At 45.1% G+C, this 16,063-nt stretch overlaps 1 protein-coding gene across 2 annotated transcripts in view; it reads right to left on the bottom strand.

Moving 5' to 3' along the window:
* LOC119457498 (GATOR complex protein NPRL2-like) overlaps positions 1-16,063 on the bottom strand; it is a 52,326-nt gene that overhangs the window by 29,027 nt on the left and 7,236 nt on the right. The window contains exons 5-6 of one of the 2 annotated variants that reach the window (XM_037719084.2): positions 10,311-10,447; positions 4,140-4,160 (exon numbers count right to left, since the gene is read on the bottom strand). In XM_037719084.2, the coding sequence (XP_037575012.1) occupies positions 4,140-4,160; positions 10,311-10,447 (158 nt within the window). The remainder of the gene's footprint in view (positions 1-4,139; positions 4,161-10,310; positions 10,448-16,063) is intronic. The other variant, XM_037719085.2, reaches the window with a different exon arrangement.

Below are 16,063 nucleotides of genomic sequence, written 5' to 3'. Positions count from 1 at the left end.
AGCTAATATTGCTGTAACCAAGGGTATATCTTTCTAAACATTTAAAGGCCAACATGTTCACGGTTATGCTCCTGCCGAACATTTACACCAGCAGCAAAGTAGAATATACCATGGTTACTGCTTTATTAGCTATGTGTTTGGTTGAGCTCGGTGCCACCAGGTGGTGGCAACGAGCTGCACCATGTAGGGTGCCTTGATGCCCGCGCGCGCCGCTGAGGGTGAGGACACGCGCGTCGTCTGCTACGGCGGCCGCCATTACGCCGCCCGCTGCAGCTGGGTAGCATGCGAAACGTGGTACCGCTTGTGGTGCACGGATACGTTCGGAAACAAGTACACGTTAGCGAGCTTGTTTTCTTGTTTTTTTTTTTAAAGCTTGGACAGCGCTTAGTGCTGTTGTTCCCTAAATGCTTATTTAGAGAACGATGTACTTCATGTAAGCTGACGTCCTGTGCAAGTGTTATGCGCTAGAGGTTGACGTAGACTTCGTTATATTAAAAATTATTCCTCTTGCTTAGGCCGGAAACAACAGTTTCGATAGTTGTCAGCAGCAGCAGTATATGTATCTCAACATACAAATTTTAGCGTTGCGAAGCTACCTGAGCGCGATTATGGTGGCTTATTTTTCTAAGTTTACAAACAATTTACGCATTTGTTATAAATGGCATCATACATATTGTACACAGGCTAAAGTACCGAGGCGCAGTATGGTGCAAATAGCCTGGTAAGCTGAAATGACAGCTTCTTTATCATTATTATGCTTGCTCAAAGGATTGAAATACTGAACATATATATATATATATATATATATATATATATATAAACACCTGCCGTTTCCCTATTAATATCTCACGTTCGGTACCACCTCCCCCGCCTCACCATTTAAAGCATGCACTGAGCTGTCTTACCTGACACATACATGTTAGCGCTCTACCTTTATGAAACGACACCCGGCAATTCCAGCGTACAGGTCATTTATTTGTGTGCATAAATGCTCCGCTGACAGAAACAATTTCTCCAATAAAAAGCTCCATGGCAGAATTTGCTGAGGACTGCCACTGGTCGCTTCACAGTGATTGTAAATGAGTAAAAAAAAAAAAAAAGAACTGCGTAATGATTTAAGACCGGGCGAGAAGGACAGTCATCGACGTTTCTCTCAGTGACTTCATATGCAATAACTTGCTTCCATCTTTGGTTAAGACCACCTAACATAAATACAAGACCATGACTCGCAGGCTCTTCAGGCTTCGGGGGAAGAGTTACTCCTCCGAGAAGTGTCTTCAGCACAGTCTAGCTTGAACCCCGGCACTATTTTCATTTCATCCCAAAAAAATGATGCAGTCCTTTTCCACATCCTCCATAGTCTCAGATTTGCATTTCGTAACATCGATCACTTCGTGAAGAATGCCTGGGAGAAACTTCAAACTTTGAATCCATCGCGCGAGTGTTCGTTGGATGGGAGAAGATATCCCATTTTTCTTAGCATTTCAAATCCTGTTGTTCCACAAGCGAACTTAATCTGAAGGCCTTGCTTGACGGAGTGTGCAGACCAAGAGTTCCCCAAGCTGCTGCTTTTTGAGAGAGCGCGAACTTGACCTTCGTTCAGAAATTTCAAATTTTGCAAAACATTCGTTGCGTCACTCTCGAATTTTTGAACTTTGTTCTTGAGAACTTGAATTGTGTTCTTGGCGGTGGCATGGCGTTGCTGAAGTTCAGTATACTTTCTTGTAAGGTCAGCAAGCTTCTTCTTCAGTTCTGCTGATTCTGTAGTAGCATTTAATGTTTAACCAGTCGCATCATTGACTTCTATTGAATCTGCATTACTAGAGTTTGCTGACAGTTCCACAACGGCGTCACTGACTTCCATGCGCCGACGAAGGACCAGGTCTATCAGGTGTGATTTTAAAGCTGCCGTTACATATTTCGTTCCATCTAAAGATTTGTAGTCAAGTCTCTCATTTCCTAATGGGGTCAAACTTAATTATCATGTAAGAATGACACAACACTGTGCAATTGCGCTTGCTTTGTTTGTCATCTAAAAGCACCTGCTTCACAAGTATACAGACGGCGATACACACAAAGCGGGCACGGGTCCGGCCTCGTAACGTTACACATTTTTCGCAGGAACAGCATAAGTTTTGTATTCAATCGCTGCTATTTCAGTAGAGGCCCTCAAATGTCGACCGAGTCGTGGGAACGTGTGCACGAATAAATAAGCGCTGCATCCAGGGTAAAACATTTCCACACAACGACACTGCTCTGAAATCGGCGGTAATATTTCTGAATGTATTAGAATATTTGAGGCCCTTGAACCAGCACGAAATGCCGACACGGGTGCTTTTGTATTCCATATAACACGCCGGCCTCCTATCTGACGCATTTGCTTACAGTGGGGTCGTTCCCCCGAATGGCCCGGACACTACGCTGCACGACGTTTTACTGCCCGACGTTTGTCTACGCACCCAATAAAGAAATAATAGTACACTAAGTAATGCTGGCTAATCAAATTACCATGTATTCTAAAAAAAATTAATGTTTACTTACGCTGCAAATGGATGATGTTTTCGTCGAAAGCCACTTGTCGCGTTTAATTTGTACTGTCTAAAAAAGCCTTCTTTTTGGGTCTCTTGGAAAGCGGTAAAGCTTCCAGCTGTTCCTGGAATGGTTGGTGCACTGCGGCACGCAACACCCGGGCATGGTGACGGAAGCGAGCGCGTAAAACTAAAGGGAAACGAGCATCGACCTAACAACAAAATGCACGCCACGTACAAGTGACCGGTCGGGGGCGTCAAAATGGCGGCCACGCTGCCGCCAAGGTCGAGGAGGTGGCACCTGCCCCTTCAAAAGCTGACACCACTCTAAGCGGGGCGCGCATCGAGGCACTCTAGCACCATGCAGGCTGTTAATGTTTGCATCTCCACTCATCCCGTAAAATGCCAATTCCACTTGCATTTGCCTGAATACCAGACACGCTAAACTCTATCATGGCAGTAATCCTTCGGCGTGAAGTGACGGCCACAAACGCGTAGATGCTGGTGTCAATCGGATACCGACAGCCTGATGCGCTGCAACCACATGCAGGCAACATGCAGCTCGCATGTTGCCTTGCAGAGGGACACGATGTCGCAGCTTGACATGTTTCCGATCGCTAGATTTGCAGCTTGCAAAGTAACAAGGGCGATCCATGATGCTCGCAAAAAGAAAGCTCGAGGCCAACACGGACCATGCAACTTGTGCCAACATGGAGAATGTTGTTACACAAGCAGACGACACTTGCTGTGCACCGGAATAGCTTGAGTGCTGTGATAAATTATCCTTGTGCCATCCCAACTATTATAAACAACATTTGTTCACCATAAAATTGGGAAAATTATCGATGATGTGCCCTGGGTAGCCAATAGGATAGGTCGCCCTACTGACGTCAGATGGACAACACAAGTCAATAGGGGTGGGGCTGCTGAAAACTCTAGAGCAGCGCCCTGCGTTCGGTAGCGATTTACATATTTAAACCCTTATAATAAATTACACGCTTTACGTGGCGCGCTTGGATGTGTCACTTAATGATCAGAAGGACATACCCTAACAACTCAGTACATTTGTACAAAATTGTCAAAATCGTTTCAGGGTTCCTTTAAGGGAGCGCTCCCGTCATCAAGTGGTAATGCAGCTACATTGCACTGACCAACTATAGACAACACATGTGCTTCACATGCGAAAAGCCCTGACAGCACAGCACATGATACAGTTACAATGCCACAAGAGCACTTAAGCAAATTCGGCATTCACCAGACACCAAAGTTGGGAAGCCTGCCTTCTCTAGCAAAAAAATTAAATTATGGGGTTTTACGTGCCAAAACCAGTTCTGATTATGAGGCACGCCGTAGTGGGGGACTCCGGAAATTTAGACCACCTGGGGTTCTTTAACGTGCACCTAAATCTAAGTACACGGGTGTTTTCGCATTTCGCCCCCATCGAAATGCGGCCGCCGTGGCCGGGATTCGATCCCGCGATGCCTTCTCTAGCAAGAGCAGTACTGTACATGCAGGAGGTTAAATGTGAGTGATGTATTAGCATTTTAAAGTGGGCTGTTATGGTCAACAAAGGACAAGAACAAAGCCATATGTGACATGCCAATGCCTTACCTGCATTGCTGTGATATCCCACTGATGGTCCATTAAAGAAAATGAAAGAAAAATGAAAAGGGCGAGCAGCAGCACGGGAAGGAAAAAGAGAGCACACACAACTCTGCATTAATAAGCAGCCACCACGCCATCACACCAGCACATGTAAGGGACAATGCAAAAAAATGAACATTTTTTAGAAAGCCAGACATCACACAAGAAGTACACCACACAATCACAAAGAGATGCTTCAACGGCACCAGGCATGACATCACTCCTGGCCATTTGCAAAAGTAGGTATAAGTTGCACATTTATCTCTTATACATTTTACTTCAAATCTTTATAAACTGGCAATTATTGTGAGACAAAGGAGTCATTAAGATAACTCAGTTTGTGAGTCAAGCTGCAGTATTTTATGCCGGTATGCTGTGAGAAAGTGGAAGATCCTAAGCAACAGCCAACGTAAATGAACCAGTGGCTGACTCTAGTAAGCCCCCTGCATAAAAGTAAAGGTAGTGACATTCTTTTACCTTACTGCCCAAGCCAGCAAGTGAGGGCAGGCGCCTCCCTGTTGGTACGGCACAGTCACGTGGGTGCAATTGCGCCGTCTCTACAGAAACAATAGGTGAGGCGTAAACCCAAAGGCTCGTGGAACGTCTGGTCCGATCATTTGCTTGGCGCTTCCGGTTCAACAAATGATGGTTCCAGCACATGATTCTCTGTTCATGGAGTTGGTCGTGCTTGCTCTCTGTGCACCTTCATCTCAAGGTATTGCCCACGCTGCTGATTTCTGGAGCCTGTAGTGGTCGCAATATTGATCGACCACAAAATCTCAGCACAGGCAGTCATTTAAAATATTTTTTTTTTACCCGCATAGATTAACATGTGAATTTGCTATGCGTGCTATCACAGTTTTGTGCTTATCCTGAACGACGAGCCACACTTGCTTGTTTGCGCATCAATTCTGTTCCTATCAATGACAACAATTATTATTATTATTTTTTTTACTTACTTCATCTCAATTTTACTAAGCTGATTCATACATGGTTTAGTAGTGAAGGCACTATAAGCAGGCAGGGGGTTCCAATCCAAGCTTTTTCTAGGCACGAATGTCTTGGAACACCATTTAGGCGAGCGCCTTGGTATTGCTGAAGACGTAGACCGTTATTTTTCTTGCATATTTTGTGAAAGGTGCATGGGGGTGAGAAACGCTAGCCTAATGGTCACAAAGCTGCAGTGTTTCCTTTAGAATGAGACGTCGAAAGTATATTAAGACAGACTCTAGCATGCATGGAAAGCCAGCCTTATGTTCCATATCTCACAGAGATGTCACAAAGTGTCCCAAACACAAGGGGCATACTGCAGCTTTGAACGCATTGGAGTCATAACAAATGTTTTGGTAAAGTTTGAGCAAGAGATACTATGTTAAAGCATTGTTGAACCATGCCGACTGTGTCGTTAACATTTTGAAATCACGCATGTTCCAGGAAATATTATCAGTAACATGGACAGCAAGTTATATCACAAAACAAAACATGTATGAACCATATGTAAATGTCGCAAAATGTATAAAGGCTCGTGTAAAATGATATAAAAGTTAGAAAAGCTAAATGTGCAGGAGGTATCTTCATTCCGCAAAGTCAAGGTTCTTAGCAGCTATGCACACTTGGGCAATGTGATTTATCAATGACTACAGTAGGTGAACACGTTAGTGTATACGATGGATTCTAGCACATATATGATATTCACAACTGTAATGTTACAAAATCACTCTTGTCGTTGACACGAACAGAAGTGATGCGAGAACAGGAAAACGTGACTCGTCATCCATGATGAGCATGAAACTGAAAGCACGTATAGCTAACACACGTGTTTTGGCAATTCAATTATAAAACAATATTTGAAATGCTGGCTATGCTCAGCTTTCGAGCACGGTCATCGATGCGACCATCGCAGGCTCTAGAAATCAGCAAGGTGGGCCAATGCTTTGCGACGAAGGTGCACAGAGAGCAAGTGCGACCGCCCTGCGAACGGGAATCGTGTGCTGGAGCTGTCATCCGTCTAAGCAGAAGCTCTGAGCAGATGACGCGTCCCATGAGCCTTTGGGAGTCAACGTCTAGCCTTGCGTATTGCGCGAGTGTCCGGACACTACCCGCCCTGTATCTTGTTTATTTTTTTGTTTCGAGTTGTGTAGGCACCATGACACTTGCTCCTACTGTGCTGCAGACAACAGTGCACACAATATCTTTCGCCTAAGTACTACTGCCGCTAGTGTTCTCTTGCGTGGTGCCCTGTTACTAAGTCTGAAGAATGTAACAATGCAAGAATTGGGTTGCCTAATGGCTTTCACACCAGGCGATTTGAAGAACCTTGGGGTGTTAAGTTTGACTGTCATGAGTGGACGCGTGTACACACTACGGTCAGCCAATTTGTGCACAGGGGTTTTGGGTGATTGTTGCCACAAAGCACCGAAAGCACTTTTGTGGAGTACATTACACGATACGAAATTCCACAAAATATGGGTGAACTACGATATCTGCACAGTACGGACAACGGACTAGCGTTTGTTTACACATGAAAGTTTAATCTGCATTGCCTACACATTCATCAACGAGTCTCAAATTTTTTAGTCTTGTAGTGCTTTATTTTGCACAAACGCTCCTTATATGAAGGCCTTGAACATTATATTATGACAGAAAATTTTGACGCGGAACTGTATGAAGAAATGACCAGGCAGAAAAGAACGTCACTGATACTGTCTATGACCCTGAGCAGTAATGAACATCAGTTATTCGAGTATACATATGCTAGAATAAGCATGTACGTTGGCAATTTAGTTTGCATCGTTATCTGGTCTGAATTTGGCCACGAGTATATCTGGGCCTGCTGGCACTTCCTTAAAACAGCACCCGTGTTCTCAAAAATAAACTTAGTTGCGAATTATGTTCTTTTATCTCTGGTCGCTTCTATATTGTTCACCGGCATCAACGAATTTACACGATTCTTTTGCTACAGAAAAAGAAATGGTTCTTACACCTCTGGCCTGCCTAACAAGGCCTAAAAGCTGTTCACACAATACACGTGAGTTAAGCGACAAAAGTCCAAGCAAAAAGTGTGTTAATAGTATACATTACACCAACGCCATACATGCGAGCTCAATGGCAACTACTTGTGCCATGGAGCAAAAGAACAAACTGCGAGGGCGAGCAATGAGGGAGACCACGGGCTGCGAGGAGACCAGGAGGAATGTCGCTACCTTTCATTTTATTCAGGGGGCTTATTTGAAACCTGCACCTAGTGGCTGCTATGAAAACAAATAGAACGTTTGAGGCAGAGAACACAATTTGCAATGGTAATAATATATACCACAAATTCCAATTTCTGTTGCAGGCCAAGGCATCTATGCTGCTGTATGCTGAGTTGTCCAAAAGTTGAAAGCATTTCGCGCTGTTCCCAAGTTACCAACTGTAAGCAATGAATGTCGCACCGCCACAAGTCCCCATTTTCCATGAAACAAGGAGACCACATTTCGCAGACAGTCCTAGACAAACAGTTTGCACGCCTGCAAGCTGCCTGCAACCAGTCCAGCCCCTTCGCTGACCGCAGGCGTCTCCTCGCCTGAAGCCCCGTATTTTATGACCCTGTGTATTGTTTCTGTTTTCAATGAGAGTAAAACTGCGTTTCGAGGGGTGAGGATGTCTGTTTGCTCCCCCGAGTTTGCGTGGCACCCTTTGCATAGGAGTGTGTATTTCTTCAGATCGTGTATTTCTCGTCCGCAGTGGCATATTCACAGCCGCTGTTAACCAGAACAAGTCTCTCTAACCAAGATTGCAGTTGGAAAACTGAGTCTTTGGTCGGGTAGCTTTTGTATAGCAATGTACCAGCAAGCTCAATTTTCAATCCTTCTGAAAGCATTCACCTGGGAAATTTCATGTAAGGCTTGTACTACAATATACTATATATTGTCATGCTTTTGTTGATTGTAGAAGTGAAATTGGAAACATAAGTATGGCAATAATTACTAGCTTTTATGTACAGACACTAGAAAAAGGAAGTTTAAGCTTACTACGGATTAGGCTATAGTTAATCTTTTTTTTTTTTTGGTTTTTGCTGTCTTTCAAAACACACATTTAAACCTGTATTCTGTTTTCAATTATCGTTTTATTTATGCACCTTTGTTCATTGTTTCATCATTATCAGCCTATTTTTATGTCCACTGCAGAACGAAGGCCTCTCCCAGCCATCTCCAATAAGGGGGTCTGTGCGATTGTTTGTAATACACCAACTTTTTTCTTAGTCTATGGACGCCTCGTAACACTCCAAGAGGAATTCTTCGGTCCTGCTTGCAAATAATTTTCTTTGTAATTAATTATGATCAATAAAGATATGATTGCCACGGCAAGCATGACCACAGCTATCTAGTCAGCCCTTCTGTTGTACCTGCATAGCTTGAAAGAGGCAGGCCAGCTCTAGTCCTCACCAAAGAGATCCCCGGGCATGACATGATGGAGCTAGGACATGGCAACACTTCTGCTTCAAGCACTTCCACAGCATTTTACATGAAGTGAAGCAAATTATAATTACAATGGCTAAACAAAATTTCATAGAAATTGTCAAAAGTATGCAGCCAGCTCCTACGCTATGGCCCTACACGTAGTAGTATTTAAAAGTGATATGTCTGTTTCTTCACTAAGCGTCACTTTTTATAGCCACTGCAAGAACCATTTAAGTTTGGCGATGCCAATATGATTTCAGTGAAGCCGACATCCTTGGTAGTTTTGCGAGGCTACAACTGCCTGTTGCATCAACAGATGGCTGAAGCTTCACACAGTGACCTGTTTCAGTGGCTACGGCATTCTACTGCCATTCCCAGCCACGGCACCTGCATCCTAATGGGGTCTGGATGCCAAAAGCTAGTGTATAAAGATTACAATGCACGCTGAAATTAGCCAAGGGGGTCAAACATTATTCCAGAAAATCATATTAATGTGTTCCTCGTAGCTTTGCGTAGGTTTAAGAAACTTAATCACTAATCATTTTTTTATTAACATCCAGACACTTTAATCTTGTTTTTCTAGCCTTGGTGGCGCAACTGTTGGTTGAGCATGCGCAGGGAATTCGACAAGCTTGCACTGTCGTCAGAAGGAAGAACAAAGTACTGTGATCATGCTGTGGGCAGACGTTCGCTATATACAGCTTGAAATTGAAAACAGACATGAACAGCCACTCATTGAAACAGTCGATGTTCAAGAAAGTGTCATGTAATACTATTATTTAAACACAAAAAAAAAAACAATGACATGTGGCCCTGAACTCGTTAGGAGTTCATTTTCATGCTAAAAATTATATAATGGGGTTTCACGTCCCAAAGCAACTCGTAGACTGTAAGAGACTGCAGATTAATTTTGGGGTTCCTTAACATGCACTTGAAGCAAAATACACGGGGCTTAAAGTATCCCTTAAGTGGAAGGGAGGGGGGGGGGGGTCTCATATAGCGCACGCGCACTCACACATGCTTACGTATGTGTGTGTGTGTATGTAGAAGTGAATAAAATGCATACATCTTTGGTATAACACAGCACTTGTAATGCACAACTAAACCAATGAAAATTAACTGGTAACCTAAAGAAACCAAGGTGAACCTTCACTAATTCATGAGCAGATAGCTGTACGCTCAAGTGGCTTATGAAACAGTATGCTGTGCCATGGATTTTAATCGAACAACGGTGATGGGCAAAGCCTCTGAGAAATTCATGCAGCAGTACGACGATACCTGCTTTTTTTTGCTCATGCCACTTCAACCAATTAGCGCAGTGAAAAATTGGAGAGTTAAAATCACCTCCAGCACTTGTCAAATGGGTGCTGTAGTTTTACAGTTGACCTGACGAGGGAGGGGGACGAGCAGGCCCCTCCCCTTAAAAAATCAAGAGGGGGGTGGGGGCGGACCCCTTAGACTTTGAGCACTGAACATGCATGAGCATTTTTTTATTTTACCCTCGTCAGAATGCGGCTGAGGAACAAATCTGTGACTTTGTGACGGGCAGTCCCTTTCCTAACGATGCATTGTGTCCCCAATTTCACTTTTTACTGCCCCCAATGCTAAAAGCTCACTGACATTCAACAAGTCACCCAAGCTAGCAATGCTATGTGACACGAGCAGCAGGTGATGTCCCCAAGCTAATGTGATTTACTTGTTGCGTGGTGAGGTCCCACTGAGATGGCGTGCATGCAGGACGGCTGGCTGTGAAGATTGGTACGTCATGGTCCGACACCAACCGAGGCGCTTCGTGCACTGTTGTCACTTTCAGGTAAATTGTGGTAGACTCGTCTGAAAGGAAGAACGAGGCAAGCCACAGCATACCACAATGATGAAACCAGAAAGAGCCTACCTTCTTGTCATACACTATCCTCACCTTTTTTTTTTTTTTTTTAAATCACACTACTATGTTCTTTGTAGTGCCCCATGCTCCAAAAAGAATGGACAAGTTATCAGTCAGCTTCAAAAGAGGTCCGGAAGTGCAGCCTTCAGCCATGTTGCAATGGCAATGACGCAGCTTCTCTGGTTGAGTATTCATAAACAATACTGTGCCAGTCTGAGGCACCTATATAAAGCCATGCAATCCAATGACCAAATGAAACAGTGCTAACATTGTACGTGCAAAGGCACAGGTCAGATTAGGTTGTGGGGCACCCTGACAACAGCAGTAGGCTGTGCAGTGTTTTGTAAGCATACAGGTATCAGGTTAACTCTTGAAGAATGGTAAAACATGCAGAAAGGACAGACTTTCTTTTGTGCACAAGAATGATTTTGATGATCATATAAAGCATGACCACATTAAAAATTTCTCTTGGAAAGGTGTATTTTACGAGGAAAATGTTTTTTGTAGAGGTGTGCGAATATCGAATATCACCGAATTGGATAGCAAACGTTTGAATACTTCGATTAGCGAATCGGATATGTACTATTCGCAGTGGCGTACTAACTCTTTCTCAAGCTTGGGGGGCGGGGGGGGGGGGGAAGACAACCGCAAACGATTTGACCCCTCCCTCTCTCTCTATGAGATATCATGCCTCTAACTTTCCCCAGATATAAATAAGATGCCCGCAGGTAAAATATAGCAAGCTGGTGTGTTTTCATATACAGCTATAACGGCCCTAGAAAGCTGGGCATGATGCGAATAGCGCAAACGCAGTTTGACATTTGTTGGGGCCGGAACTGCTCAGCACCACGCCATCTCCACAATGCGAGAGCTTATATGGCAAATCCGGCGTGTCGTCTACTACAGCGCGTCCCGAGGGGGCACAAAACACAATCCTCGCTGCCCAAGCAGGGGATACGTAGTGAAAAGCATTACTTATGTAGCCAATCTATTATGAATGAAAATTTAGTTTCATCTGTAGTTTTGTTGGACTTTCCAGTGTGCAGCCGAAAGTGCCTGCTTTCCAAAGTGGGGGGCGGGGGGGCAATTGGCATACTTTGCCCCCCCCCCCCCTCGATATATTCGCTGTAGAGACCCGCGTGTCGTGTGCACCGCGGAGCCCTTTGTGCTCGATGCCGCCCAAGTAAGCATTTCACTTTGTTTTCGGCACAAAAGATGATGTGGTAGCAGGCTGCAGAGTTAAGGACTGTCGCTGCGAGTGCTCCCCAGTGTCGGTCCGAGACGGGCGATCGTGCACACAGTGCCCGAAAGCCGCAATTTACAGAACGGCGCTGCGCTGACCAGGGCCGCCTCTGTCAGTACAAGGTTCGTCCGGGTCGACAGGACCAATCGAAATGCGACGCCGAAGTGAGGGAATGACAACAAAAGCAGCGGCCCCGTCTCGCAGAAAATCTGGTGTCGGCGGCGTTGTGCGTTATAGAGAATCATATTGAGGTATATGTATATGCCAAGCCTTGCTATGGTATATGCGGGTTATATTGCCACACCTATCACTAAAGTTGCTCATTGTCTTACATTCTTGACACAGTTAATCCTAAGAATTTGGAGAATGACAAGCCACAAACAAATGTCATGAAACAAAATGCCGACAGTGCATGGCTTTTATGTTACATCTTCTCAGAGTGAAATATTAAAAGTGCGAAACAATAACAGAAACCAGAAAATTATGTAAATTTTTTGCTGTGGCTGTGCACTAAACAGAAACCTGAAAATTGTGTAATTTTTTTGCTGCGGCTGCGCACTACTTCCCGGATCGGCCCATGCAAGAGGTCGCGTTTCTACCAAAAAGCTCGCCGTCATGCATAGAGTTCACCATCAGCGTTTCCAAGTAAACATTATGATTACATAAGCTGCAGTTGCCAGGAAGCGTGAGAAGCCGTCAGGGATCTTCGAAACTGAGCATTTTGACGGTTGGGTGGAGATGTAGACTAAAGCCTCTCCATACTACTACTACTGTGATGAAGGAGCTTTAGTGCAAACGTATGCGAGTGGCCTAATCGGCCTGCATGGTCCAGCCAGCTGGTGGCGCAGAGCTTACCAAACACAAAGCTAAAATTGCTGTAACCAAGGGTAAATCTTTTTAAACATTTAAAAAGACAATGTGTCCACTATTTTGCTCCTGCCGAAAATTTACACCAGCAGCAAAGTAGAATACACTTGATTACTGCTATATTAGTCTGTGTTTGGTTGAGCTCTGTGCCACCAGGTGGCTGCGCCGTGCGGCCTAGGCCGTGTACATTTGCGTCTCCGCTCATCCTGTAAAACGCCCAGTCGACTTGCGCTTCCATTTGCCTAAATACCAGACACGCTAAACGCTATTGTGGTAGTAATACTTCAGCGTGTAGTGACGGTCACTAACTCATAGATGCTGGTGCCGATCGGATACCGACAGCCCATTGCGCTGCAGGCACTCCGCTTGCATGTTGCCTTGCGAAGGGACACGATGTCGCAGCTTGACATGTCGCTGATTGCTAGATTTGCAGCTCAACAACGTAACAAGGGTGACCCATGGTGCTCATGAAAAGACAGGTCGACACCAACACAGACCGCACAGCTCGCAGCAACACGGAGCACATAACACAAGCAGACGACACTTTGTGTGCTGGAAGTGCTTGAGTGTAGTGATAAATTGCCCTTGTGCATTCTCTTTCTGTTACTTTCTTTCTGATAGAAACAAATTAAAATTCCAACTATTACGAACAACATTTATTCACTGAACCAGTTTCGAGATATTAATTTTCAAAGTGTCCGACGAAATGCACGGGCGTTCCAGTTAACTTTTTGAGGAAAACGCTGCTTTATGCATTGAAGCACAAAAGTAACTGGCCTTAGCGCTAAAATAATGCCATAGTATCGACACTGGTAATAGTGCGATCGCAAAAGCGGTAACATGGAAATGGTTTGAGGAGTGGTTCTTTGTACAATTTATTTTTCCTTACGCAGAAACAATGTTCATTTTTGCGGAAAAGAAAAAAAATTTGCGTAGCTTGCACTGGCAGCGCAATGCTAAAGAGACAGCGGAGATGATGGGCACCTAGCTAGTCTTGGCTTTTTCGCTAGGCTAAGCACTACCAAGTCATCCCCAGCATTTTTGGGAATTTATTGATTATTGATCGATTATCGACTAGCTATTGATTGGCTATCAATTACCTATCAATAGGCAATTAGTCCCCACCATTCTTAGCTAAATTATCCAGGCTCAGCTTCGCTAGTTCACAGGTGTATGTGCCATTGCGCTTGGACCCTTTCTGCACTGCTGCCAGGATCGGCCCACATGTTTGGATTCAGCGGACACATTAGGCCCAGCTGAAACAGCTCCGCTGTTAAAAATGACAACTTCATCTGTTTTACTATTTTCTTTGATAAGATATAGTCATCTGATAAGATATACAGTCAAGAGAGTGGTGTGGATCTGAGAACAAACGGGGATAACCGATATTGTAGTTGACATTAAGCGGAAAAAATGCAGCTGGGCAGGCCATGTAATGCGTAGTATGGATAACCGATGGACCATTAGAGCTACAGAATGGATACCAAGAGAAGTGAAGCGCAGTCCAGGACGGCAGAAAACTAGGTGGGGTGATGAAGTTAGGAAATTCGCAGGCGCAAATTGGAATCAGCTAGCGCAAGACAGGGTTAATTGGAGATCGCAGGGAGAGGCCTTCGTACAGCAGTGGACATAAATATAGGCTGATGATGATGATGACAGTCATCTTGCACGTGTCACTTCAGCTTGGCACAGAATGCATTGAACAATGCAATGCATAACGGTGGCGTGTGCTCGGAGGCCTACTTAGGCCCTTCAGTGAGCGGGCCCGAGTGTGGCCCTGGCTCGTGGCTTCAAGCCCGAGCCCGGCCCGAGCCCGCCGACAAACGCTTCGGACGGCCCGGGCTTTCGGGCCGGCCCGGGCCCGTGCAGTGCTCTAGTCTCTACCGCTCTGTGCATCGTTATGTCGCAACTTGCGAATTGTGTCAGCGCCAGAAGAAACCCCCGCCTGTCGGATGACTCCATCCAATTGAAGTTCCCTCTGAACCTTTCTATCGCGTAGGCCTTGACCTGCTTGGCCCTTATCTGACGACGACTAGAGGGAATATGTGGATCGCTGTCACTACTGATTACGCGACACGCTAACAAAGGCGTGGCCGACTAGTTGTGCAACTCACGTTGCAGATTTTCTCCTCCGCGACGTCATCCTCCTCCACGGTGCACCTTGACAGTTACTTCCAGACCGCGGCTGCTCGTTCTTTCCTCGAGTTGCCGATGACCTCCTCCACTCTTGTGCCACAGAGCATAAGCTGTCCACTGCCTACCACCCACAAACGAACGGCCTTATGGAACGTCTCAACTGAACACTCACTCACAGAGATGCTGTCGATGTACGTCTCCAATGATCACCGCGACTGGGACACCACTGCTGGCCTACGTGACATTTGAGTATAACCAGGGGCGGATCCAGGTTTTTTCTAAAGGGGGGGGTCAGCTTCTGTCACTGATGATGATGATAGTAGCTTTTCTTATTTATTGAAATTCACCGTTTCTGCTCACGACAAAGCCGCGTTTCATACGGCTAGAGCAACACCTGTAGCCCACCGTGGTGGCTCAGTCAGTTCAGGCGTTGCGCTGCTGAGCACGAGATCGCGGGATCGAATCCCGGCCGCCGCGGCCGCATTTCGATGGAGGCGAAATGCAAAAACGCCCGCGTTCTTCCGTTGTAGTGCCCGTTAAAGAAACCCAGGTGGTCAAAATTAATCCGGAGCCTTCCACTATGGCGTGCCTCATAATCAGAACTGGTTTTGGTACGTTAAACCCCAGAAAGAGGAAGAAGACCTGTAGCGAAGCCAGGTATCGGTTTCTCCGAGCTTATAGGAAAAGGACGTTACCCAATACAGCCATGTGCATGGCGACTGTGCCTGATAATACAGGGTGTTCAAAACTAAGCTTTATGGTTTTCGTAAAATTAGGCACTGGGAGGCACGCGAAGACCACCTGTGCAAATAAGTTATGTGGCTAGGGGGGCACAAAGTGAGGTGATAATTATCGCTGTGAGCAGCCTAATTAACTAAAATTGAACAATTATTTTTTGTCGACTGCAGTAAGTGGGTATGTTTGTATTGAAAACTTAGAGGCAGTTGTGTTTCTACTTAGTATCAGTCGGAAGAATTATTCTAGCGTGTCCGTGCTCCGAGATATCCGACTCCAAATTTCAATTGTTGTACTGCGCAGAGTTATCGAGTCGCCGCGAGAGCGGTTTATGCTTTGTGTTGCTGTGGAAGGGAGGCATTTTGAACATTTTTAGGGCATTCACATCTTGATGGGTGAAGTGTTGTCATGAGATTTGTGCATGACACCACCAAACTTAAAGCGGCAGTATGAAATATTCGTTAGCATAGCTAAAAAGGTTGCTGCTGTTGATGGTGCAGTTGCTTTTGATTTCAATAAAACTTACAATACTTGGAAATCAGCAGTCACTTTATTTGCGTAGCCCAGGCAAGGACCATGCCCG

The sequence above is a fragment of the Dermacentor silvarum genome, chromosome 7 (genome assembly GCF_013339745.2).
Source record: "Dermacentor silvarum isolate Dsil-2018 chromosome 7, BIME_Dsil_1.4, whole genome shotgun sequence".
Taxonomy (NCBI): domain Eukaryota; kingdom Metazoa; phylum Arthropoda; class Arachnida; order Ixodida; family Ixodidae; genus Dermacentor; species Dermacentor silvarum.
Note: the sequence above shows the minus strand (reverse complement) of the source record. Positions and strands in the feature narration are given on the sequence as shown.